The 12,787-nt window shown below is 30.0% G+C and overlaps 5 protein-coding genes across 5 annotated transcripts, besides 18 other annotated features; 3 read left to right on the top strand and 2 right to left on the bottom strand.

The window, feature by feature from the left end:
* Window positions 1–1,465: part of a mobile genetic element that runs on past the window's edge.
* Window positions 107–259, bottom strand: TVAGG3_0122530 (uncharacterized protein; the record flags this gene model as incomplete). Its single annotated transcript, XM_051223608.1, has 1 exon — window positions 107–259. One exon carries the CDS (start codon window positions 257–259, stop codon window positions 107–109), a length of 153 nt encoding a protein of 50 aa, XP_051108594.1.
* TVAGG3_0122520 (uncharacterized protein) lies at window positions 698–1,297 on the top strand (the record flags this gene model as incomplete). Its single annotated transcript, XM_051223607.1, has 1 exon — window positions 698–1,297. A coding segment is annotated over one exon (600 nt), but the record flags the coding sequence as incomplete, so codon positions are not given.
* Window positions 1,464–1,526: a mobile genetic element.
* A 120-nt stretch (window positions 1,527–1,646) lies between these two features.
* Window positions 1,647–1,755: a mobile genetic element.
* A 141-nt stretch (window positions 1,756–1,896) lies between these two features.
* Window positions 1,897–2,005: a mobile genetic element.
* Window positions 2,006–2,153: 148 nt separating this feature from the next.
* Window positions 2,154–4,813: a mobile genetic element.
* Window positions 2,697–4,223: a mobile genetic element.
* Window positions 2,697–4,223: a terminal%2Cinverted (terminal inverted repeat of MuDRx-1_TV_TvPhantom-3 transposon ID:TVAGG3_0122470).
* Window positions 4,786–4,813: a terminal%2Cinverted (terminal inverted repeat of TvMULE3 transposon ID:TVAGG3_0122460).
* A 369-nt stretch (window positions 4,814–5,182) lies between these two features.
* Window positions 5,183–5,220: a mobile genetic element.
* Window positions 5,183–5,220: a terminal%2Cinverted (terminal inverted repeat of Banshee-A3 transposon ID:TVAGG3_0122450).
* A 184-nt stretch (window positions 5,221–5,404) lies between these two features.
* Window positions 5,405–5,529: a mobile genetic element.
* Window positions 5,530–6,412: 883 nt separating this feature from the next.
* Window positions 6,413–6,559: a mobile genetic element.
* Window positions 6,560–7,793: 1,234 nt separating this feature from the next.
* Window positions 7,794–7,831: a mobile genetic element.
* Window positions 7,794–7,831: a terminal%2Cinverted (terminal inverted repeat of Banshee-A3 transposon ID:TVAGG3_0122420).
* Window positions 7,832–8,504: 673 nt separating this feature from the next.
* Window positions 8,505–9,563: a mobile genetic element.
* A 611-nt stretch (window positions 9,564–10,174) lies between these two features.
* Window positions 10,175–10,211: a mobile genetic element.
* Window positions 10,175–10,211: a terminal%2Cinverted (terminal inverted repeat of Banshee-A3 transposon ID:TVAGG3_0122400).
* Window positions 10,212–11,317: 1,106 nt separating this feature from the next.
* Window positions 11,318–12,787: part of a mobile genetic element that runs on past the window's edge.
* On the top strand, window positions 11,502–12,014 carry TVAGG3_0122390 (uncharacterized protein; the record flags this gene model as incomplete). The annotated part of the gene is made up of 1 exon (XM_051223606.1): window positions 11,502–12,014. A coding segment is annotated over one exon (513 nt), but the record flags the coding sequence as incomplete, so codon positions are not given.
* On the top strand, window positions 12,015–12,389 carry TVAGG3_0122380 (protein of unknown function, DUF4106 family; the record flags this gene model as incomplete). The annotated part of the gene is made up of 1 exon (XM_051223605.1): window positions 12,015–12,389. A coding segment is annotated over one exon (375 nt), but the record flags the coding sequence as incomplete, so codon positions are not given.
* TVAGG3_0122370 (uncharacterized protein) lies at window positions 12,386–12,778 on the bottom strand (the record flags this gene model as incomplete). The annotated part of the gene is made up of 1 exon (XM_001296742.2): window positions 12,386–12,778. The coding sequence occupies one exon, from the start codon at window positions 12,776–12,778 to the stop codon at window positions 12,386–12,388; it is 393 nt and encodes a 130-aa protein (XP_001296743.2).

Below are 12,787 nucleotides of genomic sequence, written 5' to 3'. Positions count from 1 at the left end.
ATCTGTAAGTTCTTTGACAGGTTTTGACAATGGTTCTGAACTTTTTGTTTGTGGTGTCAAATCTACCGTTTCAACTTCTTCGGTCATTTCATCTCAGTAAAAAATTTTAGTTTGGTTTGTTTTCAACTGGTTGTTTAGGTTTTTTAAGTCGGTCTAAAACTTCCTGAGGTATAGGAAGAACTTGACAAACACGTTGTGTAACTGCTGGAAGTCGACAAATCCATCTTGAACCCATTTGTCTCAATGCTGTATTGTTCATTTCATCCCAATAAAAAACTTTACATTCCCCACGTTTGAGGCGGTTGAGGTTGGTTATTGTTTACCCACTGTTGTGCATGGTTATATCCTCTGTTAAAGAATCTTTCACCTTGGTCCATATAGTGTCCTGCTTGGTTATAGTAGTCATTTGCTTTGTTATAATAGTTTCCTGCTTGTCTTCCTACATTGTCCATCCATCCTTGAACTTTCCCTCTTGTTTCAGGATTTGGAATAAGATTTGTTGCATCTCGTGCTACATCCCAACCTTTCTGTACAGTTTGTATAATAGGTTGTGCTTTCTCTTTCAGTATACCTAATGTACTCAAAATCTTCCTTCCAACTCCAAATACACCTCTGGCTATTGTTCCCACTGCGGGCAAAAATCTGGATGCAACTCCTGCTAATGCGCCAAATAAACCCATTTCTTATGGGTTAAAAAATGACGAATCCAAACAAGGACCCCTATGTTTCTAAGGCAACAAAAAAAGCACTCATGATAAAAATCTTTAGTTCAACACCAAATGCTTGGTTTATGGATATCTTGGAAAACATTCCGAGGTATAGAGAAGATGGACCACCATACTGGTTAATATTTGTTGGTCAAAACACAAGATACTGTGAAGCCATACCATTACAGTCCAAAGCTATTTTAGATATCTTAGCAGCTTTGACAATATTCGTTGACAAATACCATCCAACAAAACTGACATCTGACTGTGAAAGTTCTTTCAAATCAGATGATGTAAAAAACTATCTGCGTTCAAAAAATGTAAACCAATATTTCATTGTCGACCAAAACCATTCTGCTCTTGGTGTCATTGACGGTTGTATAAAAATGTTAAGAGACTTAAACCAACCACAAGGTGGTGAAGCAAATGAAATGTCATATGACGACAAGTATAGACACTTCTCCATGGCAAAGATGAGACAAGTTTTAAATATTTACAATAGCCGTAAACAAAAAGGTTTGGGAAACCACTCCCCCGAAGAAATGAAAAACAACCCTGACTTAGAGAAAGACTATATATTTAATAATTTAGTCAAAAGAGACAAACAAGAAAGAATGCCGGGCTTCAAACTTCAGAAAGGTGACAAAGTAAAAATAGAAATACCTAAACGCGACCCATATGAAAATACTATTGACTATGACAACAATGGGAACCCGACAGGTACTCACATTCGTGTTCGTAAAAATAGAAGAAAGTATGTTATATACGAAAACGATAAAAACGGTTTGACAGAAAAGTGACAACTTTACGTGTCAAAAATATAAAAAGTGATATTTTATTCATCATTATCTTCTTCATAATTTATTTCATATTCTTCGTCTTACCAACAAAAGATGGGAATGTGAACAATTGCGGGCAATTTTTAGCCATTTTGGCTTGGAACTAGAGCCTGCGAGGTACATGGATAGTATCAGTACCTCACAGGCTCTAGTTCTCTATATGGCGCCGAGAAATTTTGGTGAAATGTGGTCGCATTTCACCAAAATTTTTTCGGCGCCATAGGATGAATTGGAGGGTGAGAGATATTATTTCATACAATACTACTCTCACCCTCCAATTCCCAGCCAAAATGGCTAAAAATTGCCCGCAATGTGAACAATTGCGGGCAATTTTTAGCCATTTTGGCTTGGAACTAGAGCCTGCGAGGTACATGGATAGTATCAGTACCTCACAGGCTCTAGTTCTCTATATGGCGCCGAGAAATTTTGGTGAAATGTGGTCGCATTTCACCAAAATTTTTTCGGCGCCATAGGATGAATTGGAGGGTGAGAGATATTATTTCATACAATACTACTCTCACCCTCAATTTTAATTACTTAAACTCATTCTATTTTTTTGACATGTAAATGTCACTTTTACTGAGATCTGACACAATGTCAGATCTCTTTTTTTCGTATATAAGAGTTGAGTCATTTAACAAAGTGTTAAACTCTCATATTGCATTCCCACATCCAACTATTTATCATATGATTTACATCCTATTGAAAGTTGATAAGGTATATTTTCATCGATATGCAAGACAGCAAAATGACAATTTTGATCATAAAAAATCGTATTTTATACCATTGACAAGAATTCAACAAGAGTTAGATGTATTCACATCTAATTTTGGATTAGAACGTGCAGAAATACCAAGTGAAATAATCAAAAAACATAAAAAATCATTTCGATTTGGAGAGGCCGATTATCGAGATATAGAAATTGAAAAATATCTGAATAAAAATGATGAGCAGTTTTCAAATTCTGTTACAATTAAATTAGAAGAATCCGATGATATAAATATCAATGAATTCGAAATTACAGAAGATGATATTTTTGGAAATGAGATTAATTAATTTATGACAAATCATTTAGAATAAAAAATTATTATATAAGAATTTGAAAATTAATAATAAGGGAAACAGGAACAGTAATATATAAGTATATATGAAGACAAAATTCAATGAAACGATGTTGATTGATGTACATTGACACAGAAACATTGATTGTGTAACCAATCTATAAAAATTCATTAAACTATTTTAGCTTTCCTTTAATTAATTTTATTATTTTAATTATTTGATCATTAAGTCTCATTGTTTTACAACATCCCCATTCTCTCATTATCTTCGTTTAAATTAATATCTATTTTTAGATTTATTATTATATGAACTTTTGTTTAGGTTCTTTTAAAATAAGTTTCTTTGCGAGAATTAATTATTTTTTGTTTTCCTAAACTTACACATTTATAATGAACATTCAAGCTAAATCGACATTGTTTTGATAATTAAATATGCATTTAATGAAAATATTAATTGTCACTTTTTATATTTGTTAATGAAAATGATTTTTAAGTTATAAGGTGCCATAACAATTGACAAAGAGTTATACATTTGTACAAACACATTTGTACACACTAGCATATTGTAGCAGTTTATATTACAAATAAAGATTCGCTTTATTTTACGAGTTTCAAATTTAGATCTGAACCATGTTGAAGATCTTTCAAATCAATACGACAAATACATTTGTATACACTAGCATATTGTAGCAGTTTATATTACAAATAAAGATTCGCTTTATTTTACGAGTTTCAAATTTAGATCTGAACCATGTTGAAGATCTTTCAAATCAATACGACAAATACATTTGTATACACTAGCATATTGTAGCAGTTTATATTACAAATAAAGATTCGCTTTATTTTACGAGTTTCAAATTTAGATCTGAACCATGTTGAAGATCTTTCAAATCAATACGACAAATACATTTGTATACACTAGCATATTGTAGCAGTTTATATTACAAATAAAAATTCGGTATTTATTTTTATAACTTATTTTTTATTACATAGATTTTAATTCTAACCGAAAAATATTTCTAATCTATTTATATACATGTATTTTACTTAATGACATTGATGATATATGCAATTTATATGCACGTTTATCAATTATCAATATGAGCCATTGTATTGTTCATGGTAGTAATATTTGAATTTTAATAGTTGTTATCAACACCACGTAGCTTTTTGTCCTAAATTTATACTAATTGGTTCCGAAATAAGATTATAAATTTTTAAATTTAAATTCGACTTTTAAATACACTACTGATCGATTGCTTATATTGAGTTTCTGCTTTGCAAACAAGTTGAGGTTATAATTGTAAGTTTATTTGTATGAAATAAGAAATAATATATGTGACATTTGGATTTTATGCTACCATTTTTCTAAACAGGTGGTAGTGAGTCATTCACTTAAATATTGAGTAATCTTCAATAATGTGTAACGAAGATTTCTCTGAAACCATTAAAATAACGTATATAAATAATCGTATGTCAAAATGTGTGCCTATTTCAATTTTGCACACATTTTGACAGGAATTTGAATGAAATTTAGAGGTTTTTCTTCAAATTTGAATGATGCTTGTCAGAAAAAGTGTCAAAATGTGTGCAAATGTGTGCTATGTTTTTTTCTCGCGAATTACAGATCAGCAAAGATTTGAATCAAAATCTTCGAACTAAGCCGATCGCTTCGCTCGCGGCTTTCTTTATTATTTTAAATTTGCATATTTCCATCAAAAGTTCATAAGGTAAAAAATTTCGTTTATTTTTACTAAGAAAAAAAAAGGTTTTTGATAATAAATTTATTTTATTTCGAAAAAGTAACAATAATCGTAAAAGGGTATTGATAGGCTTGCTAAAGTAACTAATTTTAGCTGTCAAATACTTTTGTATTTTGAAGTAAATTAGTATAAATTTGTTTTTACTTTTATTTCGAAAAAGTAACAATAATCGTAAAAGGGTATTGATAGGCTTGCTAAAGTAACTAATTTTAGCTGTCAAATACTTTTGTATTTTGAAGTAAATTAGTATAAATTTGATATTATTTTAACTCCCTTTGAAAACCTCAATTTTCCATACAGAGGGAACGGAAATAGCATCCAATATTCCCTGAGAATGGTTGTGCATTCTCAGTTCCCTCTATATTTCGAACGAAGCTCTCATCGGTCTTTTTTTTAATACTAAACGTTTTTTCCCTGTCACTTTTAGCTAAAATTTGGGTTTGTCGAAGGATAAACCTCAAAATTTACGAATATAATGAGTGGGAATATAATGCTTATCTATCATAAAACCATATGAAATATCAATTTTTGCTTTACGCCTAATTTTTGACGACAATTAGCAAAAAATGTTAAATGTTAACACTCAGTCCATTTGAATATGAAAAATAAAATTGACTTTGATTTTTATATAAAATAGTTATATATTAGAAAATAATATGAGTTTATGTGATATTATTTTTCAGAAGATTTTGTGTTCTTTTTCAAAATTTTATTTTTTATTAAAAAGAATCTTTACAAAATATACATTTACTTTAATTAATATTTAAAAACGTGCTCTATCAAAAGTTCCAAAAATTCAATATTTTAGCTTTTCTGAGGTGTCACTTTTGATGAATTTCTGTTTACAACACATCTACATTAAAAAATCGGATTCGAATTGTGATACTGCATCAAATTGTTGCACATCTGATAAGGATCTCAAAAGAGTAAAGTTAATTTTTTTTTGTTTTTTTAAGTTTTGGGCCTTAGTAAAACACCATCTTGAGCAATATTTTGGGACGACGATAGACCTTATTTGGCCTTACAGTGGACCCTTAAGATCAAATTCGACAATTACTTGATGAAATCAAAAATATTACACATACTTCTAGAAACATGTGATAAAATATGCAATTATTCAATCAATTCGCAAAATTTGAAAATATCTAAATTTGATAAATTTTGTGAAGAGTGATACAAATTTTCAAAAAATGACATGAAAAGTGACATTTGTAAACAAATGTAAAGTCTGTAAACAAAAAGTGTCGTATCGTTTACAATTGCGAACTATGGTTGTGCATGGGATTGACAATCTAAATGAAAATTCGGGAAAGCCGAATTTGAATTATTATACTGTAGAGCCATACACTGCCTAGCTTAGTCACTAAGCTTGTTATTTTTTATGACTAATGATATGGTTTGTGAGAATGAAAGGCCGAGGAGTCTACATTATTACGTTATCCCTCAATGCCTTTCATTCCCATAAGAAAAGCCCAAACTTTGGGCTGATTTCTTAAAATAAGCCCAAAGTTTGGGTCTTTTCATAGTAGGGATAGGAACCTACGAGGTACTGGCCTAGAGTCAGTGCTTCGTAGGGTCCTATTCCTAGTAGAAATCGACGAAACTTTTGGCAAAATGGAAGATATTGGCCTTATATAGCCCTCGCCCTTTCATTCTCCCGTTGAGGCGAGAAAACTTGAATTTTATTGTTTCAAATTAACTTCAAATTTGCTCGCCTCAACTAAGAGATAGGAACCTACGAAGCACTGACACTAGTTTAGTGTCTCGTAGGCTCCTATTCCTAGTAGAAATATGAGAAAATTTTCCCAAATTATAAACTATTTGAGAAAAGTTTCTCGCATTTCTATTTGAAATCAAAGGGCGAGGGCTATATAAGGCCAATATATAGCCCTCACCCTTTCATTCTCATTAGAAAATGTCAAAACATTTGAATAATATCTTCCATTTTGCCAAAAGTTTAGCACCTTTTAACAAAGATTGGAGGCTATGAATCACTAATTCAAGATCAGTGATTCATAGCTTCCAATCTGTTATCAAAATGCATTGCCAGCAAGTTTTCTCATTTTATTTAAGAAACTAAAGTCTATGAGGCACTGATTATATATATATTAGTACCCCACAGCCTTTAGTTTCTACTAGATAGTTGGGAAACTTTGTCTTAATAACTGAGGATTTAGACAAAGCTTCCCAGCTTTCTTGTAAACTGCGAATCTTATGAACGAAAATGTCAGATGTCAAATGTCAAATTTAAATTGAGAGCTTTTGTCAGATTGTCAAATATCAGATGTCAGATGTCAAAATCAAAATTGAATACTTTTGTCAGAGGCCCCGGGAGGGAGAAATTAGGGAAGAGAAAAAAGAAGGAGAGCCCGAGGCCTCTGAATTAACAATAGAAATTGCTTGCCAATTTAATATTGGCAAGCAGTGTCCGACGGGCGGTGTTTAAATACAAATTTTGTATTATTTCTAATTTCATTTTGGAATTGGCGTATTCTTACACCTATGGTAACTTATTTACTGCTTGTCAATTTAATATTGGCAAGCAGTGTCCGACGGGTGGTGTTTAAATGTCTTCGACACCATTGATAAAATGAAAAACTCTGTTTGGTTTTACTAAAAGATTAGCAACAAATAATATTTTTGATTTCTATACATTGTAAACATAAAGTGAGACATTTTTTCTATTATAATAGCACATTTTTTGAGAAATTTCCTTTGATTTTTTGTAAATCATGTCATAAATGAAATTGATTCAAAAATATCATATCGTCATCCAATTTTATTGTTTCTGAAATGTTATGCTATATCACAAAAATTCCAAATTTTTTTCAAAAAATAAAAGCAGAAACAAAAGTTAGAGTTTTCATGTTAAAAAAACTGATTTACTAATTTTTTGGAAAATAGAAATACCCTAAAAATAATTCTATATCCTATTTTCCATATCAATTTATGGAGAGAGGGTCAAAGTTGCTATTTGTCACTTTTCCACAAGAATATAATGGGGAAAAAGTTATCATATAGTTGATCTCATTCACTGAGGTGAGAGATGCATGTAGTGTAATGGGATAAACAGTGGGATTGCTGCTCTAAGTCCTAAGTTCGAAACACATTGGCTTCATTTTTCTCTTTTTTATTGACGTAAACTATTCAATTTTTGTGTTCTCCATTCAAATTTCAGAATTTTTTTGCAGATTTCACGCTACATTCGAAGTTACCTTTTGTAACAACCACCACCACCTACGAAAGACGAAAGTGTGTCACGATTTCACCCGGAAATCCGACGGTTGTTTAAGAGTAACCACTTTTGGCACCTACTCTCAATTTATGAAAATATCATTGCATTTTGAAACCGAAATTAAAAAGGTTATAAAAACAGTAATATTTTATTGTTTTCTATCACTTATCTTGCACTAGTTATAATATTGTTGTCAACAGAAATTCATCAAAAGTGACACCTCAGAAAAGCTAAAATATTGAATTTTTGGAACTTTTGATAGAGCACGTTTTTAAATATTAATTAAAGTAAATGTATATTTTGTAAAGATTCTTTTTAATAAAAAATAAAATTTTGAAGAAGAACACAAAATCTTCTGAAAAATAATATCACATAAACTCATATTATTTTCTAATATATAACTATTTTATATAAAAATCAAATTCAATGATCTTAAAAGCGAAGGATAAACCTCAAAATTTACGAATATAATGAGTGGGAATATAATGCTTATCTATCATAAAACCATATGAAATATCAATTTTTGCTTTACGCCTAATTTTTGACGACAATTAGCAAAAAATGTTAAATGTTAACACTCAGTCCATTTGAATATGAAAAATAAAATTGACTTTGATTAAATGTTTTTATTTATCATGCAATTCTTCTTGCGACCAAAGATTTGAATAAAATTTCAAAAAATAAGATAGCTTAAAAAATAATATACGGTAGTGTTTACTAATAGATGAATAGTATATAAATTCTATTAAAATGGATTTGATCCAAAAAATATATAAAATTTGATCATAAATAAAATCGTTTTAAATTACTTCTTCATTTAAATTATAACAATTATTTTTGATTTTTATTTATCATCCACATTCAAATTTGAATCTTATCACAAAAGAAGGACCACTTTTATGACTACTGCCAAATCTATAAGCAGAGAATGGCTATTTGAAGCCAAAAGAAGAATAGAAGAAGGTGAATCTTACAAAAGTGTGGGAAAGGAAGTTGAATTGGAAAATGGTAAAATTAAATTGAATGTTGCCGAAAATACAATAAGAAGAGCATTTCAACTTCAAGAAATTGAATTACCAAAAGTTACTCGCGGCAGAAAACCAAATCCACCAACATTTGAGCAAAAACAATTAATTAATTCTTGTGTTTCACAATATAAAGGAGGAATTTCAAAAACTTATTTATTGATTAAAAGGTTTCAAAATATTGCTCAAAATCCCGATTGTGAGAAAGAAAAAGAAGAAATTGCAAAAGAATTTGAAAATATAGAAGATTTGACAAAAGATCAAATTTTTGACAATTTACAAAAAATAAAGCATCATCAAGTGGAAAAATTTATGATGGAATCAGGTTTATCTTCAAAAAGAGATTACAAACCAGCAGATCCACCTACCAAATATCGTGCCATATCAAAGAATTTGATATGGCACTGCGATATTCATTACCTTCACGGTAATGTTTCTTTTCCATTTTTTGCCATATTGGATGATATGACACGTAAAGTTCTCAAAACTAAATTATTGAAAAACAAGTCTTCCAACTCAACAGCGAAGGTTTTAAGAAAACTTTTAGAGGAGTTTATTCCTTACTGCATCTGGACCGATAACGTCGGTGAAAACCGCGGTGAATTCGGCCAGGTTATGCAGGAAAACGGAATAGTTTGGAAGCACACCTTGCCGTATATGCTAAGACAGAACGGCAAGGTGGAGCGCCTGTGGCCAAGCTTAGAAAAGTTTTTGCCAGACGAGTTGGATGATATTCAAAAAATCAAGGACTCAGTTCAGCAGTTCATTGAAAAATACAACAATACACCACATTTATCTCTCGATATTAATCCAAAAACGAATAGTAATTACACTCCTAACAAATTATTCGAAGTTTCAAAATTTTGGTACGAGCCAGAAATGCAAAAATGGGGGTTATATATCAAAGACGAATGGGTCTTAGCAAAATTTGAATAATTACATCATTTTAAATGACTACTAAACAATTTTATTTATGATCAAATTTTATATATTTTTTGGATCAAATCCATTTTAATAGAATTTATATACTATTCATCTATTAGTAAACACTACCGTATATTATTTTTTAAGCTATCTTATTTTTTGAAATTTTATTCAAATCTTTGGTCGCAAGAAGAATTGCATGATAAATAAAAACATTTAATCAAAGTCAATTTTATTTTTCATATTCAAATGGACTGAGTGTTAACATTTAACATTTTTTGCTAATTGTCGTCAAAAATTAGGCGTAAAGCAAAAATTGATATTTCATATGGTTTTATGATAGATAAGCATTATATTCCCACTCATTATATTCGTAAATTTTGAGGTTTATCCTTCGCTTTTAAGATCATTGAATTTGATTTTTATATAAAATAGTTATATATTAGAAAATAATATGAGTTTATGTGATATTATTTTTCAGAAGATTTCATTCTATATGCCTATGAAAAGTACTCTCAAAACTAACTTTTTCCTAATTATAATTAAATCTAGAATATTGTATTATGCTTAGTATTATTTCATTTTTCTCATTCAATTTAGAATTTACAAATGTCAAAAAATTGAGAGCTGTCACTTTTGATGAATTTCTGTTTATTACAATATACTTTATAAATAGAGATTTTATATTTGAAGGGGAAATAATCGTATGTATTAAATTTGATGGAAATTCCTCAAGCTCTTGAGCCAAAATTAGACAATTTAACTTTCATAAAGAAAAATTCAACGAAACAAACACCCAAGTTATTAGATTTTGCAGTAAACATACCAGAATTAGAAAATTCTGATATTGACGATGTTTTCCATATTATCGATCAGGAATTTCAATCATGCAATTATCAAGTGGCGTTGGAAGTAATACAATTGCTCGAACAAACACATAAAATAGCATACTTCAAAATCAAATATTTAATGAGTTTCCGTATTTACTACCTCATTTTATAGAAGTTTTTGATCTAATATTTAGTCATTTTAAATTCTTTATTCAAAATAAGCAACTCCTTGAAGAAATCTTTAAATATCATGACAACATGTATATGGATTTCTCAAACTTGAATGAGGTTACTCAAAAAATGGTATTTGACAATATACTCGAAGATTCTAATATAGATCCAGATACTGAAACGATAATTGACAGCATGTCACTTTTTACTATTGAAGCTCTCGCTTGTCTTATAGATTACGAGCCGGCGTTTAAAATCTTAGAAAATATTTAAAATTCTTTTTGGGATGAGATTTTAAACTATCCTGTAGATATCAAATATAAAGCGATTATACACATTTCTGTTGTCAGACGTCGAGAATTTATGTTATATCGCCAATTTGAAAATTGTATTAAAATTTATGATCAAAGTGAATTCAAAAATTCTTCATATTGTGTAAAGCGACTATACTTCGAGACTTTCATAGCTTCATTTGCGGAAAGTTTTGAAAAAAATTTTAAGCATGATCCAGATTACTCTAAGGACTTATTAATATCGGATAGCGACGCTGAAGAATTGCTCAAGATGAATATAAATTGTATGCTTTTCCAAAACATCAAAAAGTTGGTGCCACTTGCCACCAACTTTTTGGAAAAAATTTCCACCGGGCAAAAAAATCGGGCCTCCGGCGGTTGCGACCTTCGGCCGCAACAAACATAAAAAATATCAAAAATAGGATAAAATAAATTAGAGAGGTCTTATTTTTTTTGACTTGCATTTTTCATCAATTGCTTTTTCGCCAGTGTTATAATCAACCCAGTGTTTAGGGTATTCATAAATGTATTCACCATTGATTATTTTAAACGGTTGTGAAAATATGTGCTCATAATAGATTTTAATACTTTTATCATTAAGACTGGGAACGGTATTAACAAAATTTCTGACTTGCATTTTTAATTATAATAAAATGAAACATTTATTTGAAGAAGTAGATGAAAAAATGAATGAAAAATCTGATAAACTCAATAGTTCATTAATTCTTCCCTTCAGTAAGGATTATCAGTTCTGTTCAAACGGTGTGTATTTCTATTGCGGAAAAATGGGTTCGGGAAAGACTTTTAATTTAATTCGTCATATTTTAATTACTGAACGTTTAGGCTCTGATTCATATTATGACCAAATCATTATATCAGCAACTTCAGATTCAATGGATTCAACAGCGAAGACGTTTATGAGTAAAGTTCAGGCATCAGTAATTAAAGTTCCAGATAGCGAATTAATTTCTTTTCTTCAACGTTATATAAGAAGAAAGAAGAAATATTATGCAATAGTTGAATTTATACAAACAGGAATGCAAAAGACATCGGAAGAAATGGAAAGAATTATTGATAAACATCATTTGAGACAGCAGGATGGTTCATATGATATGAAACGATTGACAAACTACATTCTCTCAAAACTTTCAAAATATCCTTTTAAAAAATATCCTTCAAACACTTTATTAGTTTGTGATGATTTCGCTGGTAAAGGTTTAGTTTCAAAACCAGATTCACCATTAGCTAATTTAATTACTAAAGTCAGACATTATCACATGACTGTTGCAATACTTATGCAGACGTGGAGGTTTTTAGCTTTAAACATTAAACGTCTCATTACTGATTTCGTTATATTTCAAGGTTTCTCAAAATACGATATAGAATTAATTTGGAAGCAATCAGGTATAACATTACCTTTTGATGAAATCTGGGATGCTTATAAATCACTCATTTCACCACGTTCATATTTAGAAATTCATATAATGACTAATACAATTAATGTTAAAAATATACCTTGGGAAAGACCAACATTATTTTAAAGCTTTATTTTTAGATGAGGTGTAGTGAATAGATTCCATCCATCTCTATCACCATTTCTGTTTATATTTTTGGTGTCATTCATGTCCACACTTTCTGGATCAGTCAGTTTTTGAGGATAAAGATTTGAATAACTGTTTTTAATCGATGGTGCTTCACCTTTTAACGCATAAACTCTATTACTTTCGGCATATTTAATGTTTGAACCACCAGAACCATCATTTACGTAAATAGTAAATGGTTTATAATCGATGTTCATATTTCTACTCCTGCCTTTTGATTTCTTATTTAACACCTCAACATCTTTATAAACTGCGCCCGTTTCAGTGAATTCAACAAGATTTTCATTTTCAAGTTTCACATTTAAACCTTTATCAAAGATATTATTCATTTTTATAGT

The sequence above is a fragment of the Trichomonas vaginalis genome, chromosome IV (genome assembly GCF_026262505.1).
Source record: "Trichomonas vaginalis G3 chromosome IV, whole genome shotgun sequence".
In the NCBI taxonomy this organism is placed as follows: Eukaryota; Parabasalia; order Trichomonadida; family Trichomonadidae; genus Trichomonas; species Trichomonas vaginalis.
The sequence above is the reverse complement of the archived record's forward strand: the minus strand, read 5'-3'. Positions and strand labels throughout refer to the sequence as shown.